Raw genomic sequence first — 20,741 nt, 5'->3', positions numbered from 1 at the left:
GCACTGAGTTTGAAGGTAGGCCTTGAAATACATCCACAGGTACACCTCCAATTGACTCAAATGATGTCAATTAGCCTATCAGAAACGTCTAAAGCCATGACATTTTCTGGAATTTTCCAAGCTGTTTAAAGGCACAACCAACTCAGTGCATGTAAACTTCTGACCCACTGGAATTGTGATACAGTGAATTAGTGAAATAATCTGTCTGTAAACAATTGTTGGAAAATGTGTGTCATGCACAAAGTAGATGTCCTAACCAACTTGCCAAAACTATAGTTAACAAGAAATGTGCAGAGTGGTTGAAAAACAGGTTAACGACTCCAACCTAAGTGTATGTAAACGTCCAACTTCAACTGTATAGGATTTAAATGCTGCAATATGTAAACAATTGTGATTTCTAGTATCCTATATATTGATTGGTATTGTATGTGTAACAAAACACTCTTCACTGGTTCATCCATTCTATAAGATCAGTACATTTTATAATTTTGTCACTCAAGTAGAGAGCTTATTGTGCGAATCTCAAATTTTATTTGGTAATATAAGAGCACATTCTATTGGTCTTTGTTGTAATTCAGTATTCTCATACAACTACCAATCACTCCTACCTTTCACCTTAAAATATGTACATTTCTTTCAACAATAAAAGGAAGTTAAGAAACTATTTGGCACTGTTACGTTTTAGGTAAGTCATTATCTGCAAACATTTGTTAAACACTTAAAATTCATATAAAAATACCTTTCAGAAAACAATGAACAATTATGTCCAAGTCTTTATCCACAATATACAGCATAGATTGAACCATATTCCATTAATATTTTAAACAAAATATGGTACAAAATAATCAGTATATCTCTTACAATAAACATATTGCACAGATGAACAGTCAAATGCACAAATGGTAATCTGTAAAAATCACATATGAACATACAAAGATGCCTTGTTAGTGAACTAGAATGTAACCCTTCCCTACAACATGTTGAAGGGTGTAAATGGGGAAAACCCTGCAACGCCCAACCTCAATATCCCAAAAGATAAGCTTCAAGAATTCCATTCATGCTACAACATAGGTTTTGGTATCCATTGCAGCCATCAGGAGGACTATTGTTACTTTTGCCATACTGGTGCTTTAGATCTCCCATCTATCCATGCGAATCAAAGGTTAGACTGGATCTGTAAAGATGCTCAACGTCATGATAGGCACAATGTGCAGGTGCAGATTAGATCTAGGTTGAGCTCAAATTGATATAACATACCGTGTTCTATTCAGACTTTGGTCTGTGAAAGAATCTACCCCTATAATACACAACCATTCATCAATCAAGACTCTTTCCCTCACATATGGCAGTCAAAACGTACAGTATTGAAGGGAATGGATTGATTCTAAAGAAGGCTGCAGCTACTGAAGAGGTTTTTGCTCTTCTTGGTCCTCTGTTTGTGGGGCCGCAAGCTGATGATTTCACGGCCATTGCTGGAGTTCTGACTAGATAGGTTACTACTTGTGGTGTTGAAAACGCCTGTTAGGGTAGAGATTTGTAAATTAAGTGACACAACTTTAAAGACTAATTTCTGACACACAAAAGTTACAACAAAACACGTGCAATTTACAGTGTCAAAGTTTACTTTGAGTTGTTCTGAACACTATAAGCCCATGTTCACCATATTGTGAATAAAATTTGCCACGGTAAGCTCACCTGAAAGCACTTTTTACATCATCCGATGTCAAAGTGCTATACAGAAACCCAGCCTAAAACCCCAAAACACATACCAAACTTATGTTTTAATAAAGTACCCTGTGAAAGGCCAATACTGCAAGACTGTATTTTATAATTTAGCTAGTCATGCTGGCAATAGAATACGCTTTCAAATAATGCACCACTATCCCGATTTGTAATTGGACCGATGTTGAGAACGCAGCTAAGCGTTCGAAATAAAAACTTGAAATGGGCTTGCGTTAGTTTCTCCAAAAGCTCTTCCAAACTTATTTAAATTATTAAGTCATATAATGCCATATCAATTGTGAATTTATCTTGCTTATTTAGAATGTGTCTTGCACATACTGTACAATTTATAGGAGCCTAACAATTTTTTCTGGACAAGTGTGAATGTGATGCGTAAAGACCTTTAGTTCTACATGTTAAAGCCAACTAGAACAATGTGGACTGCAAAAACGGCAAACATAATTAGCAAAACTGGATGCATTCTACTGTGAGAACATTCTGTGCCCTCCAGCCAAATTAGAGTTGATTACGCAAATACCTTCAATAGCCTACACAACTTGAGACAACTGCATGCAGTATTAAGCCATGGAGAAAGTTCATTGGCCAAGTGAGTGGTCAAGCCCTCGCAACACCTACAACTTATTTATTCATCAAAACCCAGACCTTTTGTGCCACCGACAGCTATTGCGCCCATGATTCCCGCTGTGAAAATACCCACAACTTGAAAGCACCATGTGGCTGTGCTAAAATAGAGCCCGGAGACAGACATCTTACTTTTTTTGTCCTATGTTGTATGAACCCTACATTTTGCATGAAAGTTGTCGTCATGTTACTGAATGTCATGGACAAATGAGAAATGTACAGTAAATATAAAATGCAAAAGTTATGCATAAATGTGTCTTCATTTTATTATTTTCTTGGTAAGAACCATTTCAATGTGGGCATGTCCATGTACAATTTCCACGAGTGTAAGGTTTTAATGTTGTTGGTGGGAAAAAAAGAGCCAAAACACTAACTATCATTGCAGAACTAGCAGTACGACACAAAATCCCTCTGTGGCCTTGTACAAATCAATCCCAGAGGTCTGGACTAACTGACATGGTTATCAGGATGCTTACCAATTTTATTGCCTGCTGTATGCACTGCCTCGGGCTCCTCTGCTGTTTGCCGCTTGAGTCGCTGCAGATACTTATCTGCTAGGTATTTGAAAACTGAAAAGAAGAAATGGTAGAAAAATCAAATGTAAAAAACTTGGTGATTCCCATTGCATCCTTCCTAACAGTTATTTTAACTGGTTAGTTGAACACAATTTCTGTATCTCACCTTCATTGACATTGAGGTCCTCCTTTACAGAGGTTCTATAAAACCTCAACTTGAGCTTCTTGGCCAGACCTTCTGCCTCCTCACTATAGTACCAGGAGAAAAAGAGCAAGGATTACTGATCAATTCTGCTATACTTGAAATATCAGAATATCTAATTAAGATGTTTGTTCTACAAGCCATGCATCTTATACAACAAGCCAAGTCCAAGAAGGGAAATTGGTCTTACTTTTTGATCATCGTGTCATCCAGAAGGTCAATCTTGTTCTGCACCAGGACAGTGGGGATGTCTCCCACCTCTAGCTCCACCTTCTCCCACCAGCTGCCGACCGCCTCGAACGAGTCCCTGTCGGTGGTGGAGAAGACCAGAACACACGCCTGGGCACCTGAAACACATACAAAGACCAGCTGTCACCACAATGCTGGATCTTCACAGCGCGCACATACGCTTTCAAATCAAATAACTGATTTGTATATATAAAAACTCAGCAAAAAAAAAGAAACGTCCTCTCACTGTCAACTGCCTTTATTTTCAGCAAACTTAATAAGTGTAAATATTTGTATGAACATAACAAGATTCACCAACTGAGACATAAACTGAACAAGTTCCACAGACGTGACTAACAGAAATTTAATGTGTCCCTGAACAAAGAGGGGGTCAAAATCAAAAGCAACAGTCAGTATCTGGTGTGGCCACCAGCTGCACTAAGTACTGCAATGCATCTCCTCCTCATGGACCGCACCAGATTTGCCAGTTCTGCTGTGAGATGTTACCCCACTCTTTCACCAAAGCACCTGCAGGTTCCCAGACATTTCCGAGGGAATGGCCCTAGCCCTCACCCTCCAATCCAACAGGTCCCAGACGTGCTCAATGGGATTGAGATCCGGGCTCTTCGCTGACCATGGCAGAACACTGACATTCCTGTCTTGCAGGAAATCACGCACAGAACGAGCAGTATGGCTGGTAGCATTGTCTTGCTGGAGGGTCACATCTGGATGAGCCTACAGGAAGGGTACCACACGAGGGAGGAGGATGTCTTCCCTGTAACGCACAGCGTTGAGATTGCCTGCAACAACAAGCTCAGACCTATGACACACCGCCCCAGACCATGACGGACCCATCACCTCCAAAATCGATCCTGCTCCAGAGTACAGGCCTCGGTGTAACGCTCATTTCTTCGACGATAAACGCGAATCCGACCATCACCCCTGGTGAGACAAAGGGCTTGTCGGTGAAGAGCACTTTTTGCCAGTCCTGTCTGGTCCAGCGACAGTGAGTTTGTGCCCATAGGAGACGACGTTGCCAGTGATGTCTGGTGAGAACCTACAAGCCCTCAGTCCAGCCTTTCTCAGCCTATTGCGGACAGTCTGAGCACCGATGGAGGGATTGTGCGTTCCTGGTGTAACTCGGGCAGTTGTTGTTGCCATCTTGTACCTGTCCCGTAGGTGTGATGTTTGGACGTACTGATCCTGTGCAGGTATTGTTACACGTGGTCTGCCACTGCGAGGACAATCAGCTGTCCGTCCTGTCTCCCTGTAGCGCTGTCTTAGGCATCTCACAGTACGGACATGGCAATTTATTGCCCTGGCCACATCTGCAGCCCTAATGCCTCCTTGCAGCATGCCTAAGGCACGTTCACGCAGATAAGCAGGGACCCTGGGCCTCTTTCTTTGTGTTTTTCAGTGTCAGTAGAAAGGCCTCTTTAGTGTCCTAAGTTTTCATAACAGTGACCTTAATTGCCTACCATCTTGGCACCTTTGCCTACCGTCTGGACAGCTGTTAGTGTCTTAACGACCGTTTCACAGGTGTATGTTCATTAATTGTTTATGGTTCCTTGAACAAGCATGGAAAACGGTGTTTAAACCCTTTACAATGAAGATCTGTGAAGTTATTTGGATTTTTACGAATTATTTTTGAAAAACAGTGTCCTGAAAAAGGGACTTTTTTTAATGTATTATTTCTATTGTTCAATTTCCACACACCCCAGTTTGTATTTGTTGTGTTCTTTTCCCCCCAGAAATAAAATCTGGACATAATGGTGCAGTTCAATAGCTAAAACCACACTGAAAAATGACCTGTCTGACAGACCCAGTGAAGGAGTATCATGTCCTTCCCTGTGAGTGAGGAGTCTTACCGCGGTAGTAGGCCTTGGTGATGGCATCAAACTCTTCCTGCCCTGCTGTGTCCCACAACATCAATCTCACATCTTCATCATTCACTCTGGAAAAGGAACAGAAAAGGGATTTTAAATACTTTGTATTGTGTGTATATATATTTCTAGTTGGCTGTCATACCTGATACTACTCATACAACAGTTACGCGCTAGAGGAGGGATAGTGTACCCACACCTTTATTGCCGTATAAACACAATTTAAGCTTTCAGTGAGCGCACCTTCATCTGGCTATTTTGCCTCTATTATTCAATGCAGTTAGAGTTCTCTCTGGCATTTCCTGAGAATAACTATGCCTCCTCATACATCTGGGCACTGCATGTCCATTATCTGTGACCAAAGCCATTGTCCTGCCTTATTCATAAACAGCTGAATGAAATACCGCTTGACACTCTACATTTGAGTTATGGGTTTGCTTCACATCTGTTAAGCATAAAAATAAGGAAAATAGACTTACTGGAATGATAAGGATAATGAGTAGTTTTGGGAAGCACTTTTTTTGCGTTAGGCCAAAACCTTAAAAAGGTCTTTCTTGAGCCAAAACACAGTTACCTAAAACACAGTTAGACATGGATGCCAGGGATCTCTTATAAAATAAAAATCCTTATTTAACCTGTCCTCCCCTTCATCTACACTGATTGGAGTGGATTTAACATGTGACAACAATAAGGGACCATAGCTTTCACTTTGATTCACCTGTTCAATCTATGTCATGGAAAGAGCAGGTGTTCTCAATGTTTTGTATACTCAGTTTATTTGTAAGACACACTGCCAATAGAAAATCTCCTTACAGTATCTGCCTCTCCAGGAAGTCCACACCGATGGTCTTCTTGTAGTCCTTGGTGAAGATGCCCTTGCAGTAGCGCTGGATCATGCTGGACTTCCCCACCGCACCATTGCCCACCACCACCACCTTGATGGCCACTTCCATGTCCTCCTCCAACATGACTATGTCTTGCTGGGTTTTCTTAACACTTCAAGGCAGTCTGGTGTTACTTCAGAGGGGCTGGCACTGTATCAGTTAGACACCTCCTGATAGAGACACAACGACACAAACTTATGTTTTACATATTGATAAACCTGACTTAAGGTCTTACCATTGTTATTTTCTCTGCACAAAACCTGCGTCGTTCTGCAGCTCCAACATCCAAGTTATAGTCTCGCTGACTGACGAGCCTAGCCCACATAAAAACATCCTTCTGTTTGTTCAGCAATATGATGTACTTTGTTTAGCTGAGGAGAACACTTTCTACCTCACTGCTCCTCAGTCTTCCCATAAAACCATCACTTGCTGGCCCTCCGGTCTGCTGTTTTACAGCGGAGTGTAAATATTAGCCATTTTAGTCTTTTAGCAAACGCTCTTATCCAGAGTTACTTACAGTAACGAGTGCATACATTTCCAGGCTGCAGCCCTCTGAGGTAACGTCAGCTGATGGATTCCTCATCCTTACATGGTACAGTCAGCTTCTCTTAGCTCAGTCACTGCCTCGATCTTTCTGCTCCCACACACTTTTCCATTAGGTAGCTGGCTGGCTGCCTGGACCTGGCTGCCTGGACCTGGCTGGGATTCAAGTGTTGGGGTCATGATGCTCCAGATGACTAGGCTATGCTGTCTTATGGGAACTGACAATTTAGCTAAATCCCATATCTCCTGGATATGAGCAGGCAAACATCCCCACCGCAGCCCAAACCCCTTGCCTGGTAATGTGATAAACAAAGTATCAACTTTGTAGCAAAATAATACCAGAGGCTAGTGCTATGGGCCTATCACTATCAGTGACCTTAAGTCCAAACAAAACATTTTATTCACAAAGTGAAAAGCTCTGGTTTGACTTAACCTCAACAGACTATGCAAGGAATGTGTTGCTGATCTATCTGTCTAGGGTTCCACGGCACACAAAGCCAAGGTGGGCCTTTTTCCTGAGTTTAAACACTCAGAGCTGTTTGTTATCCTCAGCTAGTCTTATTCATAAAATGGATGAGCCGAAACACAAAACCCACTGTAAACAGGCTGGCGTCTCAACCACAATGAAACCACTACCTTGACACCTATTAATCAAGCCATGTCCTTGTGTAACCTAAACTGAAAACAAGTACAACTTATACAAACATGGAATATTCTAAGTAGATGTGGCTACTAGGCGACTGGAATGACCACAGATTGAGTTACAAAGTAGAGCCTCTCCCGCAACATCTCATCAAAGGTAACTGAATACAGTGCTGGCTGTAACTTAGCTGCATGCAAAGACACGTCAGCTTAATTTACCATTCGCTCAGATTTCACAAACTCTGTTTTAGTGACATGCACTTAAAGGAATTCTGCTCAAATTCAGCAGATGCAGCAAACCTTGGAAGAACTGGATGTTTCACTGTACAAAAACATATTATCTTACATGGACTCTTCACATATGCTCTGATTGGATAGATTTAGCATAAAATAAAACATTGGTCTTAGAGGACCGTGTTGGTATGTCTAGGCCTACCTGTAGACTGCATAGTTAGATTGTCAGGCTAGTAACTTTGAAGGAACAAACTGGTAACCAGGCATTCATCCACAGTACTTGTGTAAACACTCCATTATTAAGAAGGTTACAATGGCCCACTTTAAATTGGAAGACAGTTAATTGACAAATTGCTGAACATGAACAGCAGGTGCTGAAGAGGTTCACTTCAGAATGGCACTACTAACGCATTTACACCACTAGACAACATCTAGCTACAGTTCGTACGCCAGATATGTGATAACTATGTATCCATTACTGGGCGTTACAGGTTAGATTATACCAAACGCTGCCATATATTTGTATCTTATAAATGTCCGTGTCCAGATGCAGGTGGTTCTACAAAAAAACTGAGAAATATATTAAATACATGTTTGTACCTGTAACGCCCAGTAAAGGAAACATAGTTATCACATGTCTGGCGTATAAACTGTAGCAAGACATCACCCGGGAATTCTGCATACAGTAAGCCGAGAGAGGATGGGGCATATTGCAGCGGTTTAGGACTTGCTGAACAGTGTTAGAAAAAGTTGTCTTTTTTAAATCCACTAAATAAATGTCAGATTCATGCAAACTCATAATTTTACATTTAACGTTAATAGCTAGCTAGTATTTGTGTTATTTGTTCGGAGGCTGTCCAAAGATTGATACACATTCTCCCTTATGAAGAACATGGAAACAAAGAATATCTGAGACAACAATTGTATCATTTCGAGTGATAAACTCATAACATTGTTTATCTTACCTGCATTACAGTTACATGACTGTGCGACTCTTGTCTTCCAGATACAAACGTCCTTATTATACCTCAGTGGCTGCAACAGGACTAAAATAGAATTGCTGCGCAATGAAAGATAATAAATAACGTTTTTTTCCTGGACCAAAATAAATATAAGTTATAATGAAAACTGTACCATAGTAACAAGCAAATATTTGTAACAATTTGAAACGCAAATTTAGCTAGCTATCTAAACTAAAGAACGATGGATTGTTCGGCCTCCACGTTCAGCTAATATTAGCTAGCACGTCTCCCTGGAGTACTATAGCATCTAGCTGGGCTTGCTAGCACTTTAACGTTAGACAATGTCACAAGTCATTCAACAATACCTAGCGAAAACTATCACGATGTTGACACAACAAGAGGAGCTAAATATCAACGCGTTTCATCTATGTAACAAGTCATCTAATTCTATTTCACAAAGCGACTATTTGTAATCAAGACATTTTAGCTGCCTCGGCTCTCCCACAAACTGCAAGTTACCACAGCCACAAAGTCATTATTATGGATAAACCCCGCCTATTTCTAAAATTGATATTCATAAAATCAGATGTTAAACCTAACCCTAACCACACTGCTCACCTTATACACATCCCTAACCTTAAATTAAGACCAAAAAGCTAATTTGAGTTTCCATGCATTTTTACGATATAGCCATTTTTTACTTTGTGGCTGGGTTACTAGTGACAACCCACAACTGCAGTCCGGTTGCTATAAACGCTTTTGGTTTCCGGGCGCAATAGAAGATCCACAGTTAACTGCAACTGTCTTCTGTCCCTGGGTCAGTTTCTGAAATGCAAAAGGTGTAAAATACACATCCTAGCTGATTTCGAGTCTGTTTGTGGACAGGTTGTGTCGTGATTACTCAAATTACTTCACAGATTGTGTGACTACTCCCCCCCAAACACTGATCAATGGTCAGTTTCCCTAGTTATATTTTTCTATCCACCTCCGAGTTTCCGGGAAGGGTGTTCTGATCCTAGATAGGTGGTTAGAGGTGGGAAAATGTAATGAGAGACTGAGTCGGCGTAAAGCTGAAGCAGAAAAAAAGTAAGATGAAGCATCGGTTTAGAAAGTTTTTTTCACCACCAAATATGGTAGTGAGAGAAAGTCTAGTCGCGGGTTGTGGGAGAGTATGAAGCATATATTTCAATACATTTTTCTGTTCCCAAAACTACAATATGTTATGAACACAGTGCACTATGTTTTATAGAGTTGAAGCTTTGCCAAAGTAAAACAAAAAATGGCGTTGTTTATAAGGTGTGCAAGGTCGAATTAAGTTTGTGCACATGCGCGCTTCACAGAGGAGGCGTTACCTAACGGATACATGGAAACGTATGCTACTACGCGCCAATAGAATCTCGCTAGCTCGTGATTGGCTTTGCCCCACGCCCTTGCTTGTTCTGCCCACTGTAATTGAGACAGATGAACTATCTTGGGTTAATTATAAATATCTTTGTTAGTGTGGCGAAAACCGGAAATGACAGAAACGCATTTACGTCATTTTCCTGCGCGGAGATTAGAACGCTGTGTGGTAATTGGCGGGAATCAAGACAAATAGACAGAAGCAAAGCTAGCTCGCTTGGTAAATTAAGTGAAGCGAGATACCGGTAAGTTGTTGGAATTGTAGAACGTATTATCTATCTATTGTACCTGGTGAAATATAAACCCAAAACTGTTCCGTAGTTACCAGTAGCACGGTAGTTAGCTAACGTTAGCTTGCCATAATAATGTTATTATGAAGGCAGTGTGTTAGTTAGTTCTTTTGCACAACTGTCAGAGATGTTCTCTTTGACCAACTAGATAATATAACCAAAGGGAGTACAGTACTAGCCAAGAAGATCATTTTGTTAACTCATAATATAGAGTTAACATATGCCTAATAGATGCCTTGCTTCATCTTCAAGAACCATGCAGTTCTACAGCAGAAGAAAGAAGTTGATTGGCAACTCTCAGACTGAGCAGCTGTATGGACATTGTCTTCAGTTCTATGGTCAGCCTCCCATCGAAAACATTTCTCTCTCCGAGTTTGAGACCTTCGCTGTGGACAGGCTGAAACGTAAGTTGTTTAGATACCTTAAGTTAGTTCTGCTTTACACGTGTATTGTTATGAACTAACTGGTAACACTTTAGTTGACACCCAGCGTCACAACACGGTATGACAGGACCATGAACATAATATCTCGTAACAGCTGACATAACTTATCATAACCTGCCATAATATGCTGATAACACTGTCATGACACATATTTGGACCTGTTGTGACATTGCATTATTTTATATCTGGTTACCTACATAAGTGTCAACCCCAAAACAAGGCAAAACATTACATTACACCATGGTCTATGTTATATAACTTAACATTTTCTGAAATTGACCATATTATCATTGTAATTGCGCACAAAATGTTAGACATGCATGCACCTACCCAAATGCTCGGTTGCTGATGACTGGGATGAATGCAGAAGAAGATTTTAGGAGCAGGACAAGACACCCTCTTTTTGACTGACTGACATATGGGCATGTACTTGATCTTGCTTCTATGATTATCATGCTGCTTGACAGTGTCCAAGTTTTAAAAAATTTGTCGAAGGAAAGTGATACAGGATTGTCATAATGCTTCATGAGTGTCAGTGTATTTTCTGCAAGTTATTTAAAATATGATTGGGGAAAAAAACTTGACTGTATCATTTTTTACAACAAAATACTTAGGAAACTTTCAAACGAAAGTAAACTTCTTGGCAGGGAAAAATGCATTTGAATAAATGTGGTTTTTGTAGGTGTCATTACAAGCCATAAAATAATAATATACAGTGTCACGACAGGTTGTCAGCTGTTATGACCGTGTTATGACGCTGGGTGTCAAGTAGTGTTACCACTAACTGGATACATTTGTCTGACTCCCCTTTTTATATACAAAACTAAAGTTGCATGGTGTTTTGATCTTGTGTTGTCATTCCAGTGTTGAAGACAGTTGAAAACCTTGGCGTGAGCTATGTGAAAACATCTGAACTATATACCAAGAAACTGGATGCAGAGTTCTCAAACTTGAACTTCCCCTACAAAATAGAGGCTGTGAGTACAAAATGATGAATTCCATAGTGCGTAGCTATTTAAAGTATTTAAAGAAGATACTAATAGTGAGAGCTGCCCCATTTTTTTTTTTTTTGTGGTCGGCCAAAAGTAATCAGTTCTTTTGTCCAATTGATTGGTAAACATAGTGTTTTTCCATACAGCCAACCTGTTTTTATCAAATCAACTACTGTATATACTGTATGAATTAAGCTTGTCTAATAAAAACAATACACAAATGACTCAAGAGGGAGCCAGAGATCAAGATAACCTGTCCCAACCATCTTCCTCCCGCTCCTACTGGCTTTCGCAGATTCTGCCGTTACTCTCCTGAAGTTGCCGGTAATAGGCTACACGAGGAGTCTGCAAACTTTCTCATGTGAAATGCGAATTTATCTTACTATTTCTACTGATCTGCGTGCCAGTTATGGTTTTCAAATGCACATTTTCATGCAACAGTTAAATAAGATTTTATAATAATGTTGTCAAATCTCAATCATTGTCATCTAAATGAAACAAAACTAAAAAAGTGACTTCTATTGCCATTGTAAGAATAGCCTATCAAGCCAACAAATAAAAATATTGCAGGTAGAAAATATCCTGCTAAAAATAAATATCCTATAAATCACATTGGCTACGCATGGCCTGTCTGCAACGAAATTTAAACATTGTATCAACTATTAACTTGGGTCCAGCCTGAAGCTCCTTGTAAAATTGTATAAAATATTCTGGACCCTCAGTTTCCGACACCAGTGAGCTTGGGACAGACAGCTGTAGGCTATTTGGAACGGGATAAAAATAAATCAGGTAGGCCTATTTTATGACGTTTCCACAGGATTAGAGCATGACATTTTTCCCTTTCATGCTGAGTGTGTGAAAGGGAGAGGCTGGAAAGATTTTTCAAATACATTGAGGAATTGTCATTCTTAATGGATGTAGAAACAGACTTGGTTTGCTTGCTGTTTGCGGTGAAGAAAACATTACTTTGAGAAGCTCCACAGCTCATTAGTGGTGGTGCTTCAACCCAATCAGAAATGCTATTAGATCTTCAAATGGGCACATTTATATGCCTTCATTGCACACATGCCAGGTAGCCTACAGCCCTACTTTTATGTGTAATCGGGTGCGTGTCCTTACCCATCTACTTGACTGGAGCTCTCCAAACAAAAGATGACAACTCAGATGACGACAAATGACAACTCAAATGGAATGAAATAAACCAACATTTGTTTTTTCACAAGTGTAACACTGCACTCTGCAAACAACGTGCCCACTCTGACAATGAGAACGGTAAAAGACTGGAATAATATACAATCCCAGTCAAAAGATTGACACACCTACTCATTCAAGGGTTATTTTTTCTAAACTATTTTCTACATTGTAGAATAGTGACGACAGCAAACTGAAATAACACATGGAATCATATACTAAACTGAAAACTTGTTAAACAAATCAAAGTATTTTACTGGATACTAAAATATTCTAAATATGAAATTACATAGTTTGTATTCTACAATGTAAAAATAAAGAAACCCTTGAATGAGGTGTCCAAACTTTTGACTGGTACTGTATATCGAATGCATTAAGACTTTACTGTAACCAAACAAGCATGTCTGATTAGATTAGGAAATAACAGTAAATCTACTATTGATATGTAATTGGGAATTTAATACATTAACAATCAAACGCAAACCATTTACACAATGAGTGTGCACATATTGGTGGGAGAGCGCACGCTATAGATATGCACACAGTGCTTTTGAAAAGTATTCAGACCCCTTGACTTTTTCCACATTGTTACATTTGAGGCTGTAACGTATTAAACTGTTTTTTTCCCTCAATCTACAGAGAATACCCCAAAATGACAAAGCAAAAACAGGTTTAGTAATGTTGGCTAATTTATTAAAAATAAACATGACATTTACATACAGTTGTAGTTAGAAGTTTACAAACAGGTTTTAATGACTCCAACCTAAGTGTTTTTCAAACGCTCCACAAAATTCTTGTTAACAAACTATAGTTTTGGCAAGTCGGTTAGGACATCTACTTGACATGAGACAAGTCATTTTTCCAACAATTGTTTACAGAGCGATTATTTCACTTATAATTCACTATCATAATTCCAGTGTGTCAGAAGTTTACATACACTAAGATGACTGCCTTTAAATAGCTTGGAAAATTCCAGAAAATGATGTCATGGCTTTAGAAGCTTCTGCTAGGCTAATTGACATCATTTGAGTCAATTGGAGGTGTGCCTGTAGATGTATTTCAAGGCCTACCCTAACTCAGTGCCTCTTTGCTTCACATCATGGGAAAATCAAAAGAAATCAGCCAAGACCTCAGAAAAGCAATTGTAGACCTTTACAAGTCTGGTTATTCCTTGGGTGCAATTTCCAAATGCCTGAAGGTACCACATTAATCTGTACAAACAATAGTAAGCAAGTATAAACACCATGGGACCATGCAGCCGTCATGCTGCTTAGGAAGGATACGCGTTCTGTCTCCTAGAGATGAACGTACTTTGGTGCGAAAAGTGCAAATCAATCCCAGAACAGCAGCAAAGGACCTTGTGAAGATGCTGGAGGAAACCGGTACAAAGGTATCTATATCCACAGTAAAACAAGTCCTATATCGACAACCTGAAAAGCTGCTCCAAAACCGCCATAAAAAAGCCAGACTACGGTTTGCAAGTGCATGTGGGGACAAAGATCGTACTCTTTGGACAAATGTCCTCTGGTCTGATGAAACAAAAATGGAACTGTTTGGCCATAATGACCATCGTTATGTTTGGAGGAAAAGGGGGAGGCTTGCAAGCCGAAGAACACCATCCCAACCGTGACACGGGGGTGGCAGCATCATGCTGTGGGAGTGCTTTGCTGCAGGAGGGACTGGTGCACTTCACAAAATAGATGGCATCATGAGGGAGGAAAATCATGTGGATATATTGAAGCAACATCAAGACATCAGTTTGGAAGTTAAAGCTTGGTCACAAATGGGTCTTCCAAATGGACAATGACCCCAAGCATACTTCCAAAGTTGTGGCAAAATGGCTTAAGGACAACACAGTCAAGGTATTGGAGTGGCCATCACAAAGCCCTAACCTCAATCCCATAAAAAGTGTGGGCAGAACTGAAAGTGTGTGCGAGCAAGGAGGCCTACAAACCTGACTTAGTTACACCAGCTTTGTCAGAATGGGCCAAAATTCACCCAATTCATTGTGGGAAGCTTGATGAAGGCTAGGTTTGACCCAAGTTAAACTATTTTTAAAGGCAATGCTACACTAATTGAGTATGAACTTCTGACCCGCTGGGAATGTGATGAAAGAAATAAAAGCTTAAATAAATCACTACTATTATTCTGGAATTTCACATTCTTAAAATAGTGGTGATCCTAACTGACCTAAGGCAGGGATTTTTTTTACTAGGATTAAATGTCAGGAATTGTGAAACTGAGTTTAAATGTATTTGGCTAAGGTGTGTAAACTTCCGACTTCAACAGTAAGTATTCAGACCCTTTACTCAGTATGACGCTACAAGCGTCTGTACAAACAAACAATAGTAAGCAAGTATAAACACCATGGGACCATGCAGCCGTCATGCTGCTTAGGAAGGATACGCGTTCTGTCTCCTAGAGATGAACGTACTTTGGTGCGAAAAGTGCAAATCAATCCCAGAACAGCAGCAAAGGACCTTGTGAAGATGCTGGAGGAAACCGGTACAAAGGTATCTATATCCACAGTAAAACAAGTCCTATATCGACAACCTGAAAAGCTGCTCCAAAACCGCCATAAAAAAGCCAGACTACGGTTTGCAAGTGCATGTGGGGACAAAGATCGTACTCTTTGGACAAATGTCCTCTGGTCTGATGAAACAAAAATGGAACTGTTTGGCCATAATGACCATCGTTATGTTTGGAGGAAAAGGGGGAGGCTTGCAAGCCGAAGAACACCATCCCAACCGTGACACGGGGGTGGCAGCATCATGCTGTGGGAGTGCTTTGCTGCAGGAGGGACTGGTGCACTTCACAAAATAGATGGCATCATGAGGGAGGAAAATCATGTGGATATATTGAAGCAACATCAAGACATCAGTTTGGAAGTTAAAGCTTGGTCACAAATGGGTCTTCCAAATGGACAATGACCCCAAGCATACTTCCAAAGTTGTGGCAAAATGGCTTAAGGACAACACAGTCAAGGTATTGGAGTGGCCATCACAAAGCCCTAACCTCAATCCCATAAAAAGTGTGGGCAGAACTGAAAGTGTGTGCGAGCAAGGAGGCCTACAAACCTGACTTAGTTACACCAGCTTTGTCAGAATGGGCCAAAATTCACCCAATTCATTGTGGGAAGCTTGATGAAGGCTAGGTTTGACCCAAGTTAAACTATTTTTAAAGGCAATGCTACACTAATTGAGTATGAACTTCTGACCCGCTGGGAATGTGATGAAAGAAATAAAAGCTTAAATAAATCACTACTATTATTCTGGAATTTCACATTCTTAAAATAGTGGTGATCCTAACTGACCTAAGGCAGGGATTTTTTTTACTAGGATTAAATGTCAGGAATTGTGAAACTGAGTTTAAATGTATTTGGCTAAGGTGTGTAAACTTCCGACTTCAACAGTAAGTATTCAGACCCTTTACTCAGTATGACGCTACAAGCGTTTTCCCATTTCTTCTCTGCAGATCCTTCCTCCCAAGCTCTGTCAGGTTGGATGGGGAGCATCGCTGCACAGCTATTTTCAGGTCTCTCCAGAGATGTTAGATCGGGTTCAAGTCCGGGCTCTGGCTGGGCCACTCAAGAATATTCAGAGACTTGTCCCGAAGCCACTCCTGCGTTTTCTTGGCTGTGTGCTTAGGGTCATTGTCCTGTTGTAATGTAAAACCTTTGTCCCAGTCTGAGTTCCTGAGCGCTCTGGAGCAGGATTTCATCAAAGATCTCTGTACTTTACTCCATTAATCTTTTCCTCGATCCTGACTAGTCTCCTAGTCCCTGCCACTGAAAAACATCCTCACAGCATGATGGTGCCACCACCATGCTTTACCGTAGTGATGGTGCCAGGTTTTCTCCAGACGTGATGCTTGGCATTCAGACCAAAGCATCTTGTTTCTCATGGTCTTTAGGTGCCTTTTAGAAAACTCCAAGAGGGCTGTCATGTGCGTTTTTGAGTAGTGGCTTCCGTCTGGCCACTCTACTATGTAGGCCCGATTGTTGGAGTACTGCAGAGATGGTTGTCGTTCTGGAAGGTTCGCTCATCTCCACAGAGGAACTCTAGAGCTCTGTCAGTGACCATTTGGTTCTTGGTCACCTCCCTGACCAAGGCCTTTCTCACCCGATCGCTCAGTTTGCCTGGGCGGCCCAGCTCTAGGAAGAGTCTTGTTGGTTCAAACTTCTTCCATTTAAGAATGATGGAGGCCACTCTGTTCTTAGGGACCATCAACGCTGCAGATTTTTTTGGGTACCATTCCCAGAGCTTTGCCTCGACACAATCCTGTCTCTGTGCTCTACGGACAATTCCTTCGACCTCATGGCTTGGTTTTTACTCTGACATGCACCATCAACTGTGGGGCTTTATATAGACACGTGTGCCTTTCCAAATCCTGTCCAATCAATTGAATTGACCACAGGTGGACTCCAATCAAAATGTAGAAACATCTCAAGGATGCTCAATGGAAACAGGATGCACCTGAGCTGTTCAGCAAAGGGTCTGAATAGTTATGTAAATAAGGTATTTCTGTTTTTTATTTGCAAAAATGTCTAAACCTGTTTTCGCTTTGTCATTATGGGGTTGTGTGTGTGGACTGCAGAGGGTAAAAAAAAAAATATATATAATATATACACAGTGCCTTGCGAAAGTATTTGGCCCCCTTGAACTTTGCGACCTTTTGCCACATTTCAGGCTTCAAACATAAAGATATAAAACTGTATTTTTTTTGTGAAGAATCAACAACAAGTGGGACACAATCATGAAGTGGAACGACATTTATTGGATATTTCAAAACATTTTAACAAATCAAAAACTGAAAAATTGGGCGTGCAAAATTATTCAGCCCCTTTACTTTCAGTGCAGCAAACTCTCTCCAGAAGTTCAGTGAGGATCTCTGAATGATCCAATGTTGACCTATATGACTAATGATGATAAATACAATCCACCTGTGTGTAATCAAGTCTCCGTATAAATGCACCTGCACTGTGATAGTCTGAGGTCCGTTAAAAGCGCAGAGAGCATCATGAAGAACAAGGAACACACCAGGCAGGTCCGAGATACTGTTGTGAAGAAGTTTAAAGCCGGATTTGGATACAAAAAGATTTCCCAAGCTTTAAACATCCCAAGGAGCACTGTGCAAGCAATATTATTGAAATGGAAGGAGTATCAGACCACTGCAAATCTAGCAAGACTTGGCCGTCCCTCTAAACTTTCAGCTCATACAAGGAGAAGACTGATCAGAGATGCAGCCAAGAGGCACATGATCACTCTGGATGAACTGCAGAGATCTACAGCTGAGGTGGGACAACAATCAGTCGTATATTGCACAAATCTGGCCTTTATGGAAGAGTGGCAAGAAGAAAGCCATTTCTTAAAGATATCCATAAAAAGTGTCGTTTAAAGTTTGCCACAAGCCACCTGGGAGACACACCAAACATGTGGAAGAAGGTGCTCTGGTCAGATGAAACCAAAATTGAACTTTTTGGCAACAATGCAAAACGTTATGTTTGGCGTAAAAGCAACACAGCTGAACACACCATCCCCACTGTCAAACATGGTGGTGGCAGCATCATGGTTTGGGCCTGCTTTTCTTCAGCAGGGACAGGGAAGATGGTTAAAATTGATGGGAAGATGGATGGAGCCAAATACAGGACCATTCTGGAAGAAAACCTGATGGAGTCTGCAAAAGACCTGAGACTGGGACGGAGATTTGTCTTCCAACAAGACAATGATCCAAAACATAAAGCAAAATCTACAATGGAATGGTTCAAAAATAAACATATCCAGGTGTTAGAATGGCCAAGTCAAAGTCCAGACCTGAATCCAATCGAGAATCTGTGGAAAGAACTGAAAACTGCTGTTCACAAATGCTCTCCATCCAACCTCACTGAGCTCGAGCTGTTTGGCAAGGAGGAATGGGAAAAAATGTCAGTCTCTCGATGTTCAAAACTGATAGACATACCCCAAGCGACTTACAGCTGTAATCGCAGCAAAAGGTGGCGCTACAAAGTATTAGCTTAAGGGGGCTGAATGATTTTGCACGCCCAATTTTTCAGTTTTTGATTTGTTAAAAAAGTTTGAAATATCCAATAAATGTCGTTCCACTTCATGATTGTGTCCCACTTGTTGATTCTTCACAAAAAAAAATACAGTTTTATATCTTTATGTTTGAAGCCTGAAATGTGGCAAAAGGTCGATGTTCAAGGGGGCCGAATACTTTCGCAAGGCACTGTGTGTATATATATATATATATATATATATATATATATATATATATATATATATATATATATATATATATATATATATATATATATATATATATATATATATATATATATATATATATATATATATATTCTAGAATAAGGCTGTAACGAAATGTGGGAAAAGGTCACGTGGTCTGACTACTTTCGGATGGCACTGTATATTTGCTTCTGCTCGGCTAAAAAAACATTTTGGTCGACCAAAAGCCTCGTGGTTAGAGCGTTGGACTAGTAACCGAAAGGTTGCAAGATCGAATCCCCGAGCTGACAAGGTCAAATCTGTCGTGCTGCCTCTGAACAAGGCAGTTAACCCACTGTTCCTAGGCCTTCATTGAAAATAAGAATTTGTTCTTAATTGACTTGCCTTGTTAAATAAAGGTCAAATGGAAAACACTGAATTGCTGGTGGTGATCAAGACCTTGATAATGATATTGAAATAGAGAATGCTTTCTGTTGATGTGCCGGTATGATTTCCTTTTAAGTCCACTAAGGATGACCGGAAACCTCAAACTGGGCCCAGTGAATATGAGAAGCGAAGAAAGGACCATATCTCCCACTTCATTCTCCGTCTTGCATACTGCCAAACGTAAGTGAAGTCTTTACAGCCTTTTCAATAAACCTGTAATGTCCCTTTCTCCAAATAGACTTATACCTAGAGGAGAGTGTATTCTACCTAATTATTTGTGATACCAAGTGATTCTCTTGCTTTGTAAATTGAACAAACAATAAGATGACTTTTTTTTAATCTTGCAGAGAAGATCTCAGACGGTGGTTTATCCAGCAAGAGATTGACCTCTTTCGTTATCGCTTCAATCACCTGCCTTCCAAAAACATACGAGAATTTCTGCAATACAATAATCTTCACTATCATACGGTGAGTCTGTTGTTGTGGAGGGAAATGCACATTTTACTTTTAAATGTGAGCAAAACAGCTCTGGCATCAATATGATGACGGGAATTGGCATAACCAAGTAATTGGTTCATCCCTGTCCACCATTGGTGTATGCACTGGTGCAACATTTTGATGTGCATGAAAAAATAAAGTATTGGGTGTAAACTTTGCTAAATATAAATTATCAGTAAATCTGGTCTTGATTCTGTTTGGACATATTTCTGGTAATATTTCAGACCTGTCAGTAGATGGCGCCGTCAGCTCACAGTAGTATACTTGTCAGAAAATGTCCTGTGTGGAGGGTTGTTTTTGCAATCGGGCTATTTGAAGTTGAATCTGGTTTTACTTCAAGGTGTGTTCCATAATATTTGTTGTGATAAATAAAAATTTGTGCAAGATAAATCGATTGAACTCAAGGAAGTAAATAGTACACATTTACAGTACTGTATAGAACATGCTCCTTTTCATTTAATTTGACCAGCATTGTTTATACTATTGCAATATGGCAACGAGGGAGGTGAAAAAGGCAAGCAAAAGTTGTTAATCACATACATGCCCAGAAGGGGATAGGTACAACATTTTCCCAAACAGTCCCTGGATCAGAGCACGTGACCAGTTGGAAATCCCGCTCATCACTCTTGGAGAGGTGCTCAATGTCCTGTCCTACCACTCCACTCACAGGAAAAAACTGCTGCTCCAAATTCGCTTCATTCATTAAAATCACAATTTAGCCACTGGGCCACTCTTGCCAGGCTGGGCAGAGTTGTTTTTTAAAAAATTCTATAGGTAGGCCTAAAGGTTTTTTTGGTAAAA

The 20,741-nt window shown here is 40.3% G+C and overlaps 2 protein-coding genes across 10 annotated transcripts in view; one reads left to right on the top strand and one right to left on the bottom strand.

The window, feature by feature from the left end:
* Window positions 1-332: 332 nt before the first annotated feature.
* On the bottom strand, window positions 333-9,376 carry LOC110502684 (ras-related protein Rab-23). Of its 9 annotated transcripts, none has more exons than XM_036960407.1 (10): window positions 9,076-9,376; window positions 8,461-8,555; window positions 6,594-6,775; window positions 6,006-6,246; window positions 5,178-5,263; window positions 3,272-3,428; window positions 3,046-3,128; window positions 2,841-2,933; window positions 2,497-2,522; window positions 333-1,518 (listed from the first exon to the last, which is right to left on the bottom strand). In XM_036960407.1, exons 4-10 carry the CDS (start codon window positions 6,158-6,160, stop codon window positions 1,318-1,320), a joined length of 801 nt encoding a protein of 266 aa, XP_036816302.1. In that variant the 5' UTR covers window positions 6,161-6,246; window positions 6,594-6,775; window positions 8,461-8,555; window positions 9,076-9,376; the 3' UTR covers window positions 333-1,317. The 9 variants fall into 9 exon arrangements, 8 of the variants coding, with proteins under 8 accessions (XP_036816302.1, XP_036816301.1, XP_036816300.1 ...); XM_036960406.1 differs by lacking the exon at window positions 9,076-9,376 and adding an exon at window positions 8,823-9,069; XM_036960405.1 differs by lacking the exon at window positions 6,594-6,775 and having other exon boundaries at window positions 9,076-9,371.
* A 567-nt stretch (window positions 9,377-9,943) lies between these two features.
* prim2 (DNA primase subunit 2) overlaps window positions 9,944-20,741 on the top strand; it is a 107,380-nt gene continuing 96,582 nt past the window's right edge. The window contains exons 1-5 of the mRNA XM_021580908.2: window positions 9,944-10,103; window positions 10,401-10,552; window positions 11,456-11,568; window positions 19,519-19,622; window positions 19,790-19,910. Of these exons, the coding sequence (XP_021436583.2) occupies window positions 10,405-10,552; window positions 11,456-11,568; window positions 19,519-19,622; window positions 19,790-19,910 (486 nt within the window). The 5' untranslated portion in view covers window positions 9,944-10,103; window positions 10,401-10,404. The remainder of the gene's footprint in view (window positions 10,104-10,400; window positions 10,553-11,455; window positions 11,569-19,518; window positions 19,623-19,789; window positions 19,911-20,741) is intronic.

The sequence above is a fragment of the Oncorhynchus mykiss genome, chromosome 23 (genome assembly GCF_013265735.2).
Source record: "Oncorhynchus mykiss isolate Arlee chromosome 23, USDA_OmykA_1.1, whole genome shotgun sequence".
Taxonomy (NCBI): Eukaryota; Metazoa; Chordata; class Actinopteri; order Salmoniformes; family Salmonidae; genus Oncorhynchus; species Oncorhynchus mykiss.
The sequence above is the reverse complement of the archived record's forward strand: the minus strand, read 5'-3'. Positions and strand labels throughout refer to the sequence as shown.

What these genes read in the sequence shown, in the direction of transcription:
- LOC110502684 (XM_036960407.1), bottom strand. Translation starts at nt 6,160, where the DNA reads ATGTTGGAGGAGGACATGGAAGTGGCCATCAAGGTGGTGGTGGTGGGC. An exon ending in CACCAAGGCCTACTACCGCG is followed by an intron (nt 3,429 to 5,177) that starts GTAAGACTCCTC and finishes TATGTGTTTCAG; the next exon opens with GTGCCCAGGCGTGTGTTCTG. An exon ending in TACAGCAGGCAATAAAATTG is followed by an intron (nt 2,523 to 2,840) that starts GTAAGCATCCTG and finishes TGCAAAATGTAG; the next exon opens with GGTTCATACAACATAGGACA.